This window comes from Nothobranchius furzeri, chromosome 9, assembly GCF_043380555.1.
Source record: "Nothobranchius furzeri strain GRZ-AD chromosome 9, NfurGRZ-RIMD1, whole genome shotgun sequence".
Lineage (NCBI taxonomy): Eukaryota > Metazoa > Chordata > Actinopteri > Cyprinodontiformes > Nothobranchiidae > Nothobranchius > Nothobranchius furzeri.
Window position 1 is genome coordinate 10,066,993 of NC_091749.1, and position 17,760 is coordinate 10,084,752.

Below are 17,760 nucleotides of genomic sequence, written 5' to 3' on the forward strand. Positions count from 1 at the left end.
TTGAGCAAAAACATTTATTTTTAACACTAAATTTTATAAAACAGGGCGCAAAGTGTCGGCACATGTATGTATGTCGATGGTCCGCCCCAACCGAACCAGGAGACACAGACGTCAGGGAGGCCAAGGTTGTCTCTGCAGCTCTCTGGGCACCACGCCTCACATAGCTGTCTCCAATGATCCAAATGGCTATGGAGAAAAAATAACAGGTTTGTCATAATTGTTCAAAGTACAAAACCATACATGAAGTGGTGAGACAGGTATGAGGAACTTACACTAGCTGCTTTGTGTAGCTGATGTTGGAGACACACAGGCTGCCATGGTGACATTTAAACAGATCTAAGAAAAAAATGAAAATTAAAAACTCCAAGACCTCATGTCATATTTACTAATCAGCTATGGCTGATTTATTGTTTGGATCACAGTGAGTTACACTAATTCTAATATATTTTTATTTCTATTATACATACATACTTTTTAACTGTTATTTTCACATGACTGTTAACAGGCTCTCTTGTTCTGGTTCTCATGATAATCCCGTGTCTTCCAGTAAGTTATCTTGTGCTTACTTCATCTGTAGAATGTCTCTTTACTTTTGGTAAATTGTACTGAGTCCAGAATAAAGACTAGTTGGCTGTACAAGATACAAACAAGTATTACATTTTGGAAATATATGAAATGTATTTACGCTGCTAATTTAGCTCGAATACTAATAACTGCCATATTTTCCGGACTATAACTCGCACTTTTTTACATATTCTGGCTGGTCCTGCTACTTATACTCCAGAGCGACTTATATAACAAAATATGTAGGCTACACCGCGCTGCTGCGGGCCGACTCCGACCCACACAAGAATGAGTTCCCCTGTCCCGCTGGGAGGGTTTCAAACACCGCCAGCATCTGTTAGAGCCTGTGGCGGGGTGCTGAGGGCCGGCTCCAGCCCAGGAATGAGCTCTCCTCGCCGGCCGGGAGGGTTTGAAACACCGCCATCCTCTCCTCTGCTGGCTGTTGTTCATTCTGTTATGGTTACCGGTGCTTGTGTTGCAATGTGAAACGCTTGGTCTCAGATTTTGTAAGAAAGATAATAAAATGTCCCCCAAAATACGACTTAAATATATTTTCTCTTCTTCATGATACATTTAATGGCTGGTGCGACTCAGGAGTGATAGCGCCGAAAAAAACTGTACTGAAAACTTGCTCAAAGCAAAATGTATTCATTACGGAAATAAATTATAAACTTACCGATTTAAATCTTTTTTAATACAGGTACTTCTCACGAACAGGCGCAGAAAACCTCCACCTCAACTCCGTGTGAGGTTCAGGTCGATGGGTGTTCCAGTTAGCTCCGGTTGGGTTGAAGCTAGGTGGCTACATCCGTTAGCTCGGCTCCCACCTCCGCTTTAGCTTTGGGTTAGCCAGGGTTAGCTTCAGGTTTTATTTTATTTTATTATTATTTTTTTTTTTGGGTTAGCTTCAGGTTAGCTCGTAGCTAGTTCGCCTGGGTGTCGTCACTCGAGCCCAGCCTTACAGCCACACCCTCAGCACCTCCTCTCTTCCCTTTTATGGAATTGTCTGGGCTGGACGGAACCTGTGACACGGTCAAAATGGCGGTGGTGGCCACCTGCCATTATAGACAACAAACGTGTTATTGAAGCCTGTCGCTACCCGATCCGTACCGGAAACCCGATCGGTACCACGCATGCGCGAATTTTACGTCACTTCCTCTCTTTGCCAACTTTGCGACAGTTACCGACTGCGGGACGTTTAAACAATGGATACCTCCATTTACAACGAAATTCATGATTTTCTCCTCAACGGAGAGCTTCCGGCGATTGAACAAAAGCGCCGTAAAATAAGAAGAATGGCGCCTAATTACAGACTTAAAGGTAAGTACGAAAATTAAAGATGATCTTTTATCGTGGTCTACAGCTGCCCTTGCTGCTTGAGGGTAGAGACTCCGTTATTGTTCTAAAGTTGCATGACGCCTGCGTTGATTCAGGATGGTGTAACGAGTAATATCAGTGTACAGTGTAGCATCGTCTGTAATATCGAAACTCTATATATAGGTCTACATCTTGGTGTGTGGTCTTATTTTAGATTAAAAAAAATCGTAAATACAATATCATATATATATATATATATATATATATATATATATTTTTTTTTGTTTTGTTTTAAAGATAATTGCAATTGGAGGTAAATGTACCACATTGGTGCGGATCTCAAACTTTAATATCTGTCAGACATTTCAATTTACTTTAGTCAGCAACTCTTATCTTTTTTTTCTTTTTCTTTTTTTCATTTTTATCTTGTCCCAGACAACAGACTCTTCTACACTGGCCCCAGTATGCAGAGCATGCGCCTGGTAGTCATGTCAGAGGAGGAGAAGAAGTCTGTTTTGATGGAGTGCCACAATAACCCTGGTACCGGGAACCACAATGGTGTCAGAGGTACCCGAAACAGGGTTGTTGCTGGCTATTACTGGCCAACATTGAACCAGGACATCGCTGAATGGGTAATGGCCTTATTTGAGTGAAGAAGCTAAATCAGGTCGTCATAATTTTTTCTAAAACATCTGTAGGCTATATAATTGAATGTGTTTACTTGCACACTTAATTTCAACATTAGTTTATGTCTTTTTTTATTATCAATTTACATCAACTGCTTTAGGGTTTCCTAGACATATTGTTTGGAATACGCCTTTCAGGTCAGATGTTGTCATCGCTGCCAGATGAATGACCCAATCAAGACCGTGGCACCAACATTACATCCCATCAAGGTACATCTTAAAGCTATTTACATTTAATTTTCAAGTTAATAAGCTTGTCTGCTGCATGTTAGCTTTAAATTTTCACTTGATAAGTTCTGTGACCTGCAGGTAAAAGAACCTTGGGAGGTGCTGGGCATGGATTTAATTGGACCACTCCCAGAAACACGTCTAGGGAACCGATATGTCCTGACCATGACCGATCTGTATACGAAGTGGGTGATTGCAGAACCTCTTAAGTCTAAGACTGCTGCTGAGGTCTCTGCAGTCATGACATCTAAGTTATACATGTTTGGCATGGTGAGGAAGATCATCACTGACCAAGGAAAGGAGTTTGTGAACCAGGTAAAATTTGTGAAAGTGTTAGTCGTACCTTGACATTTGAGATGATGTATTTAGACCAAGTCTGCTCATGCCACTGCAGCTCAACGACAGCATTTTCAGCATGCTGAATATTAAACATGCTGTTTCCAGTGCGTACCACCCCCAGACCAACGGGCAGGTTAGCATTTGGATATCTAACCTTGAGTAACTCATGTGAAATCAGTCATGCTTCTTTATCTATTCTGCAATACAACTCAAAGGATGAGAGGACCAACCAGAACATTAAGCGTGCTCTCAGAAAGTACGTGAACCAGAACCACGATGACTGGGACGTTCACCTTGCTGCTGTGGTGTACGGCATCAACACTGCAAAGCAGGTATTCCTATTTTGACATTTTGTATGACTTTTACGCTGCTTCACAGTGTAGTGTCGTCTTAAGAATGTGTTTAAACTTAAGCTTATAAAAAAATAAGTTATTGACAAGTGCAAGAGAAAATGAATTAATGGAGAGATTTTGTGTGATCAGCACTCCACCCGCCACAGTCCCTATTTCCTGCTCTTCCACCGACATCCACGTCTTCCCGCTGTGATGAACGCCTGTCCCATGGACGATGACTTTGAGGTTGCAGACCCAGAAGAGGACATCGACACAAGAGTTGAGGAGATGACGGTTCTGAATGAAACGGTCTGTACATTTGAAGAGGGCTGACTGACAGGGAAAGGAGACTTGTCAAGGGGAAAAAAGGGGAAATGTGGTTAATACAGTTCTCATTTTTTATTGTGTATTCAACATTTTTTCTGCTTTAGTAGCTAACTTTTCTGTATTTCTATATTTCCAGAATGAGCGTTGCCATGGCGGCCTGGTGAATAATAAATATTTATATTTCTCTCTCTGCTTTTCATGTAATGTTTTTGTAGGTTCTTCGCAATATTGAGAGGGCACAGGACACCCAGAGGAAGACCTTTGGAACACGGAAAAGGAAGCTAGTAAGGCAGTGTGTTGTTCAAGCAGGCGATGACATGCTTTTGTCTGGAGATCCAAAAAGGAGACGCACGGGAGATGCATTCTCCAGCCATCACCAGGGACCGTACACTGTGGCCAGCATCACACCAAAGGGGGTGGCCACTATTGTGAAGGGAGCAACTTGCCAGAAGGTAAACGTGTCCAGGCTGAGGAACTACCACAGATCAAAAAGTAAGCATACAGTATGAGAAGTAATAAGAAGTCACAGTTCAATATTGATTTAATGTTAAAAATGGATTTAAGGTGGTCTGTCATGCCACATATTTGTATATTATCAGATCCACCAACTGATGGGAAGTTTCTCCTGGACCACTTATATGGGACTCCTGACTGGCAGATTGATCATCAGTATGCCAGCCCAGGAGCAAAGTGGCAGAAAGACTTGGACCCTCTTCAGTCCAGTCTGGTACGGCACATTTCTATGCAGTCACGTTAGACCTCAATAAGTCAAAGTCGATGATAGTTTTAGAATTGCTGAAGCATGAGAAACAACGCCAGCCTTATTTTGTAGTTGCCCTTTTAATCTTTATTATTTTCTATATTGTACTGAAGCAAAATCACATGAAATGCTCTTCATTTAGGTGGAATATGTCTTGGACCAAAACCGACCTCCAGGAGAACTCCTTGTGAAGGAAGACAAAATCTGCCTAACTCGGGAAGACTTTTGGAGCCTGGGTTTGGAACAGTCCATGGAATCTACTGTAAGTACATCTTGTTACTTAGTCTAGTGCACTGCAGAGAAAAGATAATGAAATGTAAGATTTTAAGAATAGTGAATGAAACTGATTCTACTGCTTTTTGCTATTTTTTTCAGATCGGGAACGCTTGTCTGAAGATTGTGGGGGAAGCTGCACAAAGACATGTAATCTGTCGTACTGGTACACCTTTTCTTTGGTTATAGCCATGAATGGTTGTTGTGTATTGATTTTGCTGTTTTGTGTGTGTTTCCTTTAGGGAAAAGATGTTCACATTGCTGACCTCTATGTCGTGGCCACCTGGAAGGATCCACAAGTCAACCTGCTGCGTTGCTTGCCGGTATGTTTTTGTTGGTTTTACTCCTGCATGTGCATGTTTACTAATTTGTACCAATACATGTAGGAAAACTTTAGGTCCAAGGACATCCTGCTTTTTCCTGCTTGGAGTCGGCAGGCAGGTGAAGCTGACCATTATCTGCTCTGTGTGAGTGCCCTTGATCTTTCTTGCTCTGTGTTTTTTCATCTGATAGAAAATAACAGAGGTTGACATGTCGTGTTTTCATGGATGATGCTAACATGTCTATTTCAGGCTATATTGGTAGCTGAGAGACAGATACTGTTTCTGGACTCACTTCGCCCTGATGGTTTTGGAGATGATCTCTACCGAACCACATTTAGGTTGACACTAAAATGAAAATTTGTTCTGGCCTTGTTCAATGGCCTCTTGTGTTCTTTGGAAAGATCGTCTAAAAGCAGCCTCGTTCTTAGGCTTAAAGGTTTGGGAGGCAGCCTCGTTCTAAGGCTACTTCATGATAGGGATGCACCAATACTGATATCCAGGCCAATACTGTTCTAATTAACTTGTATCTGCATAGTTTAGTTAACTGATACTATGAACCGATACTTTAAATGTGGAAACTGCAAAACTTTCACAGAAAATGTTTATTTTTCACTTGAACTTTGAATTTTGTGGTCATTTTAATTCATGTTTTTTTTTAATCTAATTCACCATTATTTGTAACAAGCACTGCAGAAAATAAAACTGCCTTCCGATTCATTCCATTCCATTGTGTGGTAGAATTATTAGCACGAGTACTTGGTATCAACAAGTACTCGGATCCAATTAGCTGTATCGTATCAGTTTGAAAAAGTATTGTTGCATCCCTACAACATGAATGTATTTTTGTTTTATGGCAAACATTTGATTGGTGTGTTATGTGTGTTCTCTACAATGCCAGGAGAGTTGCAGGCTTCATTGACTCTGGATTCTGGGTGGAGAAAACAGGAAGAGACCTTGAGGTATGTTTTCAGTGCAAAAGTTTGAAAGCTCATCAGGTGCATAATAATGCAGTTAAAAACTAGCTGGTGCATGTCGGCTCTCCTCATTTATTGAAACATGTTTCTTTTTACAGTTCTTTCCCCAGCAGTTCATGGGAAATTGCTGCGGCATCTTTATGCTGATGGTGAGAATTGTCTTGCCATTACTTGAATATAACATTTTAACATGTTAAAGATTGATTTTACTTTGCAGTATGCTCTCTGCATCTGCACCTCATCTCCACCATCTTTCACAGAGGTAAGCTTTTTCAGACAGTACCACCAAAGTATCTGTGCCAGTGTCCAGTCTTCATAAACCTTATATTATATTTGTCTTCAGGACGAAATGCCAGCAATTCGCCTGTGGTGGTGTATTCAGCTGCTGGAGAGATTCGGCATTGAGGGGTATGGCAGGCACTTTAGACAAACTGGCACCATCATATTTGCAGCTTTGGTTCAGGCAAGACATCAGGTCAAACAGATGTTTGTGAAAGTGGCTTACTGTAAACCCTGTGACTGAACATACTGAAGAAAGCAGCAGTCCACAACTAGAGTCCATTCAGACTGGCGTTGTTTTCTAAAGGCATGGACAAAGATTTGCCTTCTGGACAGAAGAAGCATCCCTTCTCCTCCAGGGGACTCTCCAGCCTGTCTTCAGGGTACCAAAGGCAACTTCCTCCAAGCCTTCACCAAGTCTAATCAGACCGGTGAGAGAGGACAACAATCAGATAACTATTTGTAGGACAGAACCACACAATGTTGAGACTATTCATCACAATGCAGGTTTACATACATGGTGGTAGTCTTCATTTCAGTCTAATGTGATAATCATGTTTTCTGTTAAAGGCTGAGGCTGACAGGTGTCTTATACTGGAGGTAATCTATTGATTTTCCTGTTTCTTTAATTTATTTATATAACTGAATTAGTAGTTATGGTCACAGGCAGCTCCTTCAGAGACATTATCCAGTAGTAGAATGAAGTAATAGTTATGAAAACACTACTCAATGGAATGTGTTTCCAGTCCTCATATTTCGGAAACTTTATGGACAAATTTTGTATTTTCACTATTGTCACCTGACATAAATGTTACAGTTACCAGAACGTGTCCTAATGGACATATTGGAAGAGGTTGCTCTTCATGAAGGGGATACAGCGATCTTCAAACTGGCTCTGGTGTGCTCCATGTTCAGAGACCTTGTGTCTACTGAATATTTCAGAAGACGAGCACACTTCAAGTGGCTTCACAGTGAGGACTTCAGTAAATAATGAAATTATATACACAGTTATTGTTGCTGTTGTCACATGTTTTTCACTGACAGTATGTAAATGTAATTTTGTTTTTATACTTCTGCTTTCCACAGGTGTTTGCACATGGAGCAGGTTCTCAGAAAAGTACAGAGAACAGTACTTTAATATGTATTCTATTGAGATCTGCCTTCAATGTGGAGACCAGTACAAACACTGCCCCGGAGGTATGCAACACTCTATAATCTTATATTGTTGTCATTACATACAATAAAAATCTCAATGATGCATGACATCATGAAAACCATACCACTTGGAGCCTATTCTTCTCTGGTTGATGTATATATATATATATATATATATATATTTTTTTTTTATTACAGGATACGTTGGCAGAGGAAAAAGAGGAGAACTAAGGGCACTTTACTCGGAGGAGATGCTCCCAGGCTACTGCAGCCACTTTTGCAGCCAAATGAACAGTTAATGTGTCTGCTCTGTCGCCGCCCCCGTCTCCACACACAACCACACACACACACACTCACGCACACATACGCACACATGCACACACACATCTGTCTTTCTATCATAGTGAGGACCCTTCATTGACTTCCATTCATTTTTGTGATTTCACCATGCCTAACCCATACCCCAACCCTAACCATAACCAACGCTGATCTTTTCCTAACCTTAACTAAAACTTAATTCACACTATGCCTCTAACTGGTATAGTAAGCTTCTGGTATGCTTCTAAAAAAAGCGAGGACCAAAAAATGTCCTCACTTTGTAGGGAAAGTGGTCAAAATGGTCCTCAGTATGTAGTATGTACAAGAACACACACACACCAACCTGGTTGTAGTGACCAGGTTCCCCATCAGTGGTTCTCCCACATCTTGGATTGTGTTTTGATGCCTGTTTTTCTTTGTGAGAGTTTTTGATCATTCTTCTTGGAGTTCTAGAGCAAAAACTGTAATGCTCTTGTGGCAAGGTGGATAAACGAGGGCCCGGGCGGTATTCGACCCCCAGACTCCCGGGTGAGAGTCATACGCTCTAACCAGTCAGCCAAAGGGACATCCCCTTGGCCAAGTAGCCAGGGCGCATGATCAATCGGGACACTGTGACAGGACACACACTGTCACACTCTGTTTGAGAAAGTGAATCTGTTGGGCTTGTACCTGGTACTCAGAGTACCACACTGCCAGAAAGGACAGGCTGAAAATAAAAAGCTTTATTTCCATCAATATGTGTCTCCTTATTCAAATAATCTGAGTTGTAACCATCCTCTCAATCCTTTTTCTGTTGTTCATGCTCTTGTAATCTGTTGTTTGTGTTCCGCATTATTACAGTAAACGTGTGGAAATTATAAAGTGGTCCTGTGTTATTTTATATGGATATAAACATGAGTGTAGTTAAATCTGTATTTAAGATGTTTAACCTATGAATACCTTGAGAAACTATTTTCAAACATTAATTTTGCAACATTGTGAAAATGATCACTATGGTATTACAAAGAATTAAGTTATTTCAAGACAAAGTGGAAAACTAAGAAATCTAACACAAAAGTAGAAAGTAAACAAATTTTAGGTGATGAGCCAAATTGGCTTTTGTGCAAGAATATATTACATTTCATATTGGAAAACATTCATAGGACATGTAGTGCAAATTAAGAATATCTGCTGTATCACAGTGACACATTTTCAGCTTTTAAATGAAAATATAACCTATTGTGTGGAGAAAAAACAAACATGTAATAGGTTACCTGAAGATTAATCAGCCAGTGTTTACTGACAATTTACAGTGGACATTATCAACAGAACATCAAGATAGTTCAAATCAATCGTCTCCACACATACAAGCATAAACACACTAAATCAAATTTAACACGCATTTAAAACACGATTTGTAACAACGCAAATTTAGTTTACAATCGGGCTAATTCGCTCGGTCAGCAAATGGCAGTATCCTCGTACACTGCGGATTAAACTGCAATTGAATGGATCACAAGAAGAATAGAACATCTGCACATGCGCGGTACGGATCGGGTAGACCCGATCTGTATGGTCCATGGTCCGACGTTTTCTTTTTTTTTTTTCTTTTTTATCTACATTATATTGAAAGGTTTCACTATTGCAAACATTTTAATAGATACTTATTATTTTTTAACATCTTAACAGATACTCTGACCCGTAACTACCGTAAAATGCTTCGAGCGGAAGTAGACGCCTTTCGCGCATGCGTGGTACCGATCGGGTTTCCGGTACGGATCGGGTAGCGACAAAGCCAATGGAATCCGTTTGTCCAGCCGTTGTCTGCGTTTGCGTCCTCCTCTCACTCTACGTTTCGACGTTATTACGTCGCTTTGTGACGTCATACTGCCAGCCTATAAATAGGGCTCTAGAACCGGCTTAGTCAGTCAGTCGAGCTAAGGTTAGCTGGAAGGGTGAGTGCATTCGGGTATCTCTTATCAACACTCAGAAATTTCTGTAAATTTACGGCAGAATTCCAACAGTAACATACCGATTTTCCAAATTATGGTGGGATAATGTTAAATCCGATGTTTTTTTTTGTTGAATTATGACAGCCGGAAAATTACGGCCAAAAAACGTCTAATACAGTATTTCTTTTGAAGCACATTTTTGAAGTTCAGTTCTTGAACAGTCAGCTACGTTGAAGAAGAAGAAAAAGAAGACAATCACTGTTCATCCTCCAACTTGAAAGCTTCTAAAAGGTAAGTTTATCACTCTTAAGAATGTAAATTGTGGTTTTGGTTAGTGTTAAGTCAATCTATAGATCACCAGAAACCCACTTGTCAAAGTTTAGCTTACAAAACATGACACGAAATGAAACATCACTTGCACCATAGTAATTTTGGGAGTTTTATGGTGGAAAGTTAAATATTTATTTTTAATGACTGGAATTATAGATTTGTCATGTAGGACCACGTTTTTGTTTTTCAACTTTGTACATTCTTGCTAGCGTTAGCATCTGAACTGGAGGCTCTTTATTGCGATATTTCATTAATAACTATTAATGTGCATCCGTGCCACCGCCGGGCTCTCTATCAGGCGTACAGTGGTTGGTGGACATTCTTTTTGGGCCAACAGTACCGACGCTTTTTATGCCGACTTCGGACTGGTCCATAATAGCAGTAAGCTATTAGTGGCCCTATTAACATTTGGACTGTCTCATTTTTCTAACCAAACCGTATTCGCTCTGGTCCTGCATTTTGCAAAAATAATAAAAAGCAGAGGTGGAAAGTAACGAATTAGCAGGGGGGGTACACTTTAGATAATGAGGACAAACAGCCATTTTACCGCAGTTTTGCTCAAACATCAGTTCAGTCCCTGTAATCCACTCGCTTTTTACCTACTCTCTCCCTCCTCCTGTGGCTTGGATCCCGCACCTTCGCGCATCGGTGTGACGTCATCAGAATTCTGCTCGGTTCGGTAACCAGACTCGGTTCCGTGTTTGAGATGTGTTTCCCTACCATTCCGCACGGCATCGGCAAAATAACGTTTAGCGCTCATAACAAGCGGATTCTCAGTACTTTGCTAATTAAACAGAAGACCTGCAGGCCTCTGTGAGTTAAAACATCCTGATACTTTTTCAGGTGTAAACATTGTGCTCCATCCCTGTGTTTGAACTCAAGATGCTCCTTGATGCCACAGATATGTGATGATTTAGCTTGTTTTACTCCAGAATAAGAGATTACATTATTACAAAAGCAGTTCAATGTAGTTAAATTAGTCATTCAGATGATTCTAACATGCTGCTGCTGCTGCTGGTGTGTGTGTGTGTGTGTGTGTGTGTGTGTGTGTGTGTGTGTGTGTGTGTGTGTGTGTGTGTGTGTGTGTGTGTGTGTGTGTGTGTTAGTTAGTTACACATATAGGACTGCATGAGACAGCATGGTTTCATCAAATCCATGCATCTTATTTCTTGGCTGAAGTAATGGCTCAGGAAAATAACTTATATTTCATGAATAATGACGTCTCTGCAGTGTTTATGATAATGTTTTATCTTATATTGGACCTATCTTTGGTCTGAGAGGTTTCGACGTTATTACGTCGCTTTGTGACGTCATCTTGCCAGCCTATAAATAGGGCTCTAGAACCCGCTTCGTCAGTCAGTCGAGCTAAGGTTAGCTGGAAGGGTGAGTGCATTCGGGTATCTCTTATCAACACTCAGAAATTTCTGTAAATTTACGGCAGAATTCCAACAGTAACATACAGTTTTTCCAAATTACGGTGGGATAATGTTAAATCTGATGTTTTTTTGTTGAATTATGACAGCCGGAAAATTACGGCCAAAAAACTGTCTAATACAGTATTTCTTTTGAAGCACATTTTTGAAGTTCTGTTCTTGAACAGTCAGCAGTCAGCTACGTTGAAGAAGAAAAAGAAGACAATCACTGTTCATCCTCCAACTTGAAAGCTTCTAAAAGGTAAGTTTATCACTCTTAAGAATGTAAATTGTGGTTTTGGTTAGTGTTAAGTCAATCTATAGATCACCAGAAACCCACTTGTCAAAGTTTAGCTTACAAAACATGACACGAAATGAAACATCACTTGCACCATAGTAATTTTGGGAGTTTTATGGTGGAAAGTTAAATATTTATTTTTAATGACTGGAATTATAGATTTGTCATGTAGGACCACGTTTTTGTTTTTCAACTTTGTACATTCTTGCTAGCGTTAGCATCTGAACTGGAGGCTCTTTATTGCGATATTTCATTAATAACTATTAATGTGCATCCGTGCCACCGCCGGGCTCTCTATCAGGCGTACAGTGGTTGGTGGACATTCTTTTTGGGCCAACAGTACCGACGCTTTTTATGCCGACTTCGGACTGGTCCATAATAGCAGTAAGCTATTAGTGGCCCTATTAACATTTGGACTGTCTCATTTTTCTAACCAAACCGTATTCGCTCTGGTCCTGCATTTTGCAAAAATAATAAAAAGCAGAGGTGGAAAGTAACGAATTAGCAGGGGGGGTACACTTTAGATAATGAGGACAAACAGCCATTTTACCGCAGTTTTGCTCAAACATCAGTTCAGTCCCTGTAATCCACTCGCTTTTTACCTACTCTCTCCCTCCTCCTGTGGCTTGGATCCCGCACCTTCGCGCATCGGTGTGACGTCATCAGAATTCTGCTCGGTTCGGTAACCAGACTCGGTTCCGTGTTTGAGATGTGTTTCCCTACCATTCCGCACGGCATCGGCAAAATAACGTTTAGCGCTCATAACAAGCGGATTCTCAGTACTTTGCTAATTAAACAGAAGACCTGCAGGCCTCTGTGAGTTAAAACATCCTGATACTTTTTCAGGTGTAAACATTGTGCTCCATCCCTGTGTTTGAACTCAAGATGCTCCTTGATGCCACAGATATGTGATGATTTAGCTTGTTTTACTCCAGAATAAGAGATTACATTATTACAAAAGCAGTTCAATGTAGTTAAATTAGTCATTCAGATGATTCTAACATGCTGCTGCTGCTGCTGGTGTGTGTGTGTGTGTGTGTGTGTGTGTGTGTGTGTGTGTGTGTGTGTGTGTGTGTGTGTGTGTGTGTGTGTGTGTGTGTGTGTGTGTTAGTTAGTTACACATATAGGACTGCATGAGACAGCATGGTTTCATCAAATCCATGCATCTTATTTCTTGGCTGAAGTAATGGCTCAGGAAAATAACTTATATTTCATGAATAATGACGTCTCTGCAGTGTTTATGATAATGTTTTATCTTATATTGGACCTATCTTTGGTCTGAGAGGTTTCGACGTTATTACGTCGCTTTGTGACGTCATCTTGCCAGCCTATAAATAGGGCTCTAGAACCCGCTTCGTCAGTCAGTCGAGCTAAGGTTAGCTGGAAGGGTGAGTGCATTCGGGTATCTCTTATCAACACTCAGAAATTTCTGTAAATTTACGGCAGAATTCCAACAGTAACATACAGTTTTTCCAAATTACGGTGGGATAATGTTAAATCTGATGTTTTTTTGTTGAATTATGACAGCCGGAAAATTACGGCCAAAAAACTGTCTAATACAGTATTTCTTTTGAAGCACATTTTTGAAGTTCTGTTCTTGAACAGTCAGCAGTCAGCTACGTTGAAGAAGAAAAAGAAGACAATCACTGTTCATCCTCCAACTTGAAAGCTTCTAAAAGGTAAGTTTATCACTCTTAAGAATGTAAATTGTGGTTTTGGTTAGTGTTAAGTCAATCTATAGATCACCAGAAACCCACTTGTCAAAGTTTAGCTTACAAAACATGACACGAAATGAAACATCACTTGCACCATAGTAATTTTGGGAGTTTTATGGTGGAAAGTTAAATATTTATTTTTAATGACTGGAATTATAGATTTGTCATGTAGGACCACGTTTTTGTTTTTCAACTTTGTACATTCTTGCTAGCGTTAGCATCTGAACTGGAGGCTCTTTATTGCGATATTTCATTAATAACTATTAATGTGCATCCGTGCCACCGCCGGGCTCTCTATCAGGCGTACAGTGGTTGGTGGACATTCTTTTTGGGCCAACAGTACCGACGCTTTTTATGCCGACTTCGGACTGGTCCATAATAGCAGTAAGCTATTAGTGGCCCTATTAACATTTGGACTGTCTCATTTTTCTAACCAAACCGTATTCGCTCTGGTCCTGCATTTTGCAAAAATAATAAAAAGCAGAGGTGGAAAGTAACGAATTAGCAGGGGGGGTACACTTTAGATAATGAGGACAAACAGCCATTTTACCGCAGTTTTGCTCAAACATCAGTTCAGTCCCTGTAATCCACTCGCTTTTTACCTACTCTCTCCCTCCTCCTGTGGCTTGGATCCCGCACCTTCGCGCATCGGTGTGACGTCATCAGAATTCTGCTCGGTTCGGTAACCAGACTCGGTTCCGTGTTTGAGATGTGTTTCCCTACCATTCCGCACGGCATCGGCAAAATAACGTTTAGCGCTCATAACAAGCGGATTCTCAGTACTTTGCTAATTAAACAGAAGACCTGCAGGCCTCTGTGAGTTAAAACATCCTGATACTTTTTCAGGTGTAAACATTGTGCTCCATCCCTGTGTTTGAACTCAAGATGCTCCTTGATGCCACAGATATGTGATGATTTAGCTTGTTTTACTCCAGAATAAGAGATTACATTATTACAAAAGCAGTTCAATGTAGTTAAATTAGTCATTCAGATGATTCTAACATGCTGCTGCTGCTGCTGGTGTGTGTGTGTGTGTGTGTGTGTGTGTGTGTGTGTGTGTGTGTGTGTGTGTGTGTGTGTGTGTGTGTGTGTGTGTGTGTGTGTGTGTTAGTTAGTTACACATATAGGACTGCATGAGACAGCATGGTTTCATCAAATCCATGCATCTTATTTCTTGGCTGAAGTAATGGCTCAGGAAAATAACTTATATTTCATGAATAATGACGTCTCTGCAGTGTTTATGATAATGTTTTATCTTATATTGGACCTATCTTTGGTCTGAGAGGTTTCGACGTTATTACGTCGCTTTGTGACGTCATCTTGCCAGCCTATAAATAGGGCTCTAGAACCCGCTTCGTCAGTCAGTCGAGCTAAGGTTAGCTGGAAGGGTGAGTGCATTCGGGTATCTCTTATCAACACTCAGAAATTTCTGTAAATTTACGGCAGAATTCCAACAGTAACATACAGTTTTTCCAAATTACGGTGGGATAATGTTAAATCTGATGTTTTTTTGTTGAATTATGACAGCCGGAAAATTACGGCCAAAAAACTGTCTAATACAGTATTTCTTTTGAAGCACATTTTTGAAGTTCTGTTCTTGAACAGTCAGCAGTCAGCTACGTTGAAGAAGAAAAAGAAGACAATCACTGTTCATCCTCCAACTTGAAAGCTTCTAAAAGGTAAGTTTATCACTCTTAAGAATGTAAATTGTGGTTTTGGTTAGTGTTAAGTCAATCTATAGATCACCAGAAACCCACTTGTCAAAGTTTAGCTTACAAAACATGACACGAAATGAAACATCACTTGCACCATAGTAATTTTGGGAGTTTTATGGTGGAAAGTTAAATATTTATTTTTAATGACTGGAATTATAGATTTGTCATGTAGGACCACGTTTTTGTTTTTCATCTTTGTACATTCATGCTAGCGTTAGCATCTGAACTGGAGGCTCTTTATTGCGATATTTCATTAATAACTATTAATGTGCATCCGTGCCACCGCTGGGCTCTCTATCAGGCGTACAGTGGTTGGTGGACATTCTTTTTGGGCCAACAGTACCGACGCTTTTTATGCCGACTTCGGACTGGTCCATAATAGCAGTAAGCTATTAGTGGCCCTATTAACATTTGGACTGTCTCATTTTTCTAACCAAACCGTATTCGCTCTGGTCCTGCATTTTGCAAAAATAATAAAAAGCAGAGGTGGAAAGTAACGAATTAGCAGGGGGGGTACACTTTAGATAATGAGGACAAACAGCCATTTTACCGCAGTTTTGCTCAAACATCAGTTCAGTCCCTGTAATCCACTCGCTTTTTACCTACTCTCTCCCTCCTCCTGTGGCTTGGATCCCGCACCTTCGCGCATCGGTGTGACGTCATCAGAATTCTGCTCGGTTCGGTAACCAGACTCGGTTCCGTGTTTGAGATGTGTTTCCCTACCATTCCGCACGGCATCGGCAAAATAACGTTTAGCGCTCATAACAAGCGGATTCTCAGTACTTTGCTAATTAAACAGAAGACCTGCAGGCCTCTGTGAGTTAAAACATCCTGATACTTTTTCAGGTGTAAACATTGTGCTCCATCCCTGTGTTTGAACTCAAGATGCTCCTTGATGCCACAGATATGTGATGATTTAGCTTGTTTTACTCCAGAATAAGAGATTACATTATTACAAAAGCAGTTCAATGTAGTTAAATTAGTCATTCAGATGATTCTAACATGCTGCTGCTGCTGCTGGTGTGTGTGTGTGTGTGTGTGTGTGTGTGTGTGTGTGTGTGTGTGTGTGTGTGTGTTAGTTAGTTACACATATAGGACTGTATGAGACAGCATGGTTTCATCAAATCCATGCATCTTATTTCTTGGCTGAAGTAATGGCTCAGGAAAATAACTCATATTTCATAAATAATGATGTCTCTGCAGTGTTTATGATAATGTTTTATCTTATATTGGACCTATCTTTGGTCTGGGAGGTGTAACATATCATGATGCAAGCCTTTTAAAAAATGTTAAAGTGTTACAAGAGGAGATAAATGCATGAATTTAAAGTTCATGTTTGGAGACCAACCTTCACAGTTTGGAGGCTCACGCTGGTGTGGAGACACCATTAGTTCTAGTAACACCTGGGCTCCCAAGGCCTATTCTGACAGGATGGACGTTACGGGACCCTTAAGGATTCCAGTTGGATGATTGGAGGATTATTTAGGAGGATTGGAAGGAGCAAAGTGATTTCAGTGGTGAAGGGTTAAAGGTATTGGCTTGGCATTAAAATTGTAGATATGCAAAATAACTACACTTTACCATCTATATAAACATGTACTGGGTTCAGTTTTTTATTTTGTTAATGACTTTTGTCATAAATCATGACAGAAAATCCAAATCCTCTCCTCCAGACATTGAAGAACTGTGTTTCGCATACGTCATTCCAGCACGTAAAACAAGGTAGCTGCTGATGCTAGTATTGTGAATCACCGTTATTTGTTTACTTTCATGCTCCTAATTATTACGTAAAATTGCGTTTACAGCTGCAGCAAAAGGTCTGAGCCATGTGTCTGTGTCCTACATGCATTTTAAATAACAGGTCTGATCTAAAATAATAAACTACATCTATAAATCCATCTAGAACCGCACCGCTACTTCTGGACTCCAGACGAGTCCCGTTAGCATGACTGCAGCAAAACTGCTAACCGTGTTAGCTCTGGTAAGGAAAGAACAAGTTCTTTGGGAAAGCTACGACACACACACACACACACACACACACACACACACACACACACACACACACACACACACACACACACACACACACACACACACACACACACACACACACACACACACACACACAGATATAATCTAAAAGATGATCTCTATATTTCAACATTAGAACCTCCGTGACATCCTGGATTAGTGCAAACAACGAATTGAGCTAAGGAGTTACTCCAGCATCAGGAAGATTTATTCTGGTAAATTGTTGGTTAAATATTTTCCAGAGTTATATCAATAAATACACACAGCAGTAAAACTGTAGATTACTGAAATATATTGGGACACGTGATGGAACTAAGACCAGCTGAGAACTTGTCAGCTTAGAGCTCCCAGTGGAGCACAGAAATGACATATTAAAGAAAAGTAAGCAAACTGTACCAATTTTGGTTCTGAAGATGAACAGAATCCTCCTATGTCCAAATCGGGTCGCAGGTC

General features: G+C 40.4%; 1 protein-coding gene and 1 long non-coding RNA gene across 2 annotated transcripts; one reads left to right on the forward strand and one right to left on the reverse strand.

Annotated features, from left to right (window-relative positions):
• On the reverse strand, positions 1-1,539 carry LOC139071727 (uncharacterized). Its single transcript, XR_011521544.1, has 3 exons — positions 1,241-1,539; positions 273-336; positions 1-186 (listed from the first exon to the last, which is right to left on the reverse strand). It is a non-coding gene; the product is annotated as an uncharacterized lncRNA (long non-coding RNA).
• A 4,435-nt stretch (positions 1,540-5,974) lies between these two features.
• Positions 5,975-8,736, forward strand: LOC129160153 (uncharacterized). Its single transcript, XM_070554695.1, has 9 exons — positions 5,975-6,108; positions 6,222-6,272; positions 6,341-6,385; positions 6,467-6,531; positions 6,710-6,833; positions 6,973-7,002; positions 7,220-7,385; positions 7,489-7,599; positions 7,756-8,736. Exons 1-9 carry the CDS (start codon positions 6,025-6,027, stop codon positions 7,854-7,856), a joined length of 777 nt encoding a protein of 258 aa, XP_070410796.1. The 5' UTR covers positions 5,975-6,024; the 3' UTR covers positions 7,857-8,736.
• Positions 8,737-17,760: the final 9,024 nt, after the last annotated feature.

What these genes read in the sequence shown, in the direction of transcription:
- LOC129160153 (XM_070554695.1), top strand. Translation starts at nt 6,025, where the DNA reads ATGTGTGTTCTCTACAATGCCAGGAGAGTTGCAGGCTTCATTGACTCT. An exon ending in GCGGCATCTTTATGCTGATG is followed by an intron (nt 6,273 to 6,340) that starts GTGAGAATTGTC and finishes TTTACTTTGCAG; the next exon opens with TATGCTCTCTGCATCTGCAC. An exon ending in GAGAGATTCGGCATTGAGGG is followed by an intron (nt 6,532 to 6,709) that starts GTATGGCAGGCA and finishes TGTTTTCTAAAG; the next exon opens with GCATGGACAAAGATTTGCCT.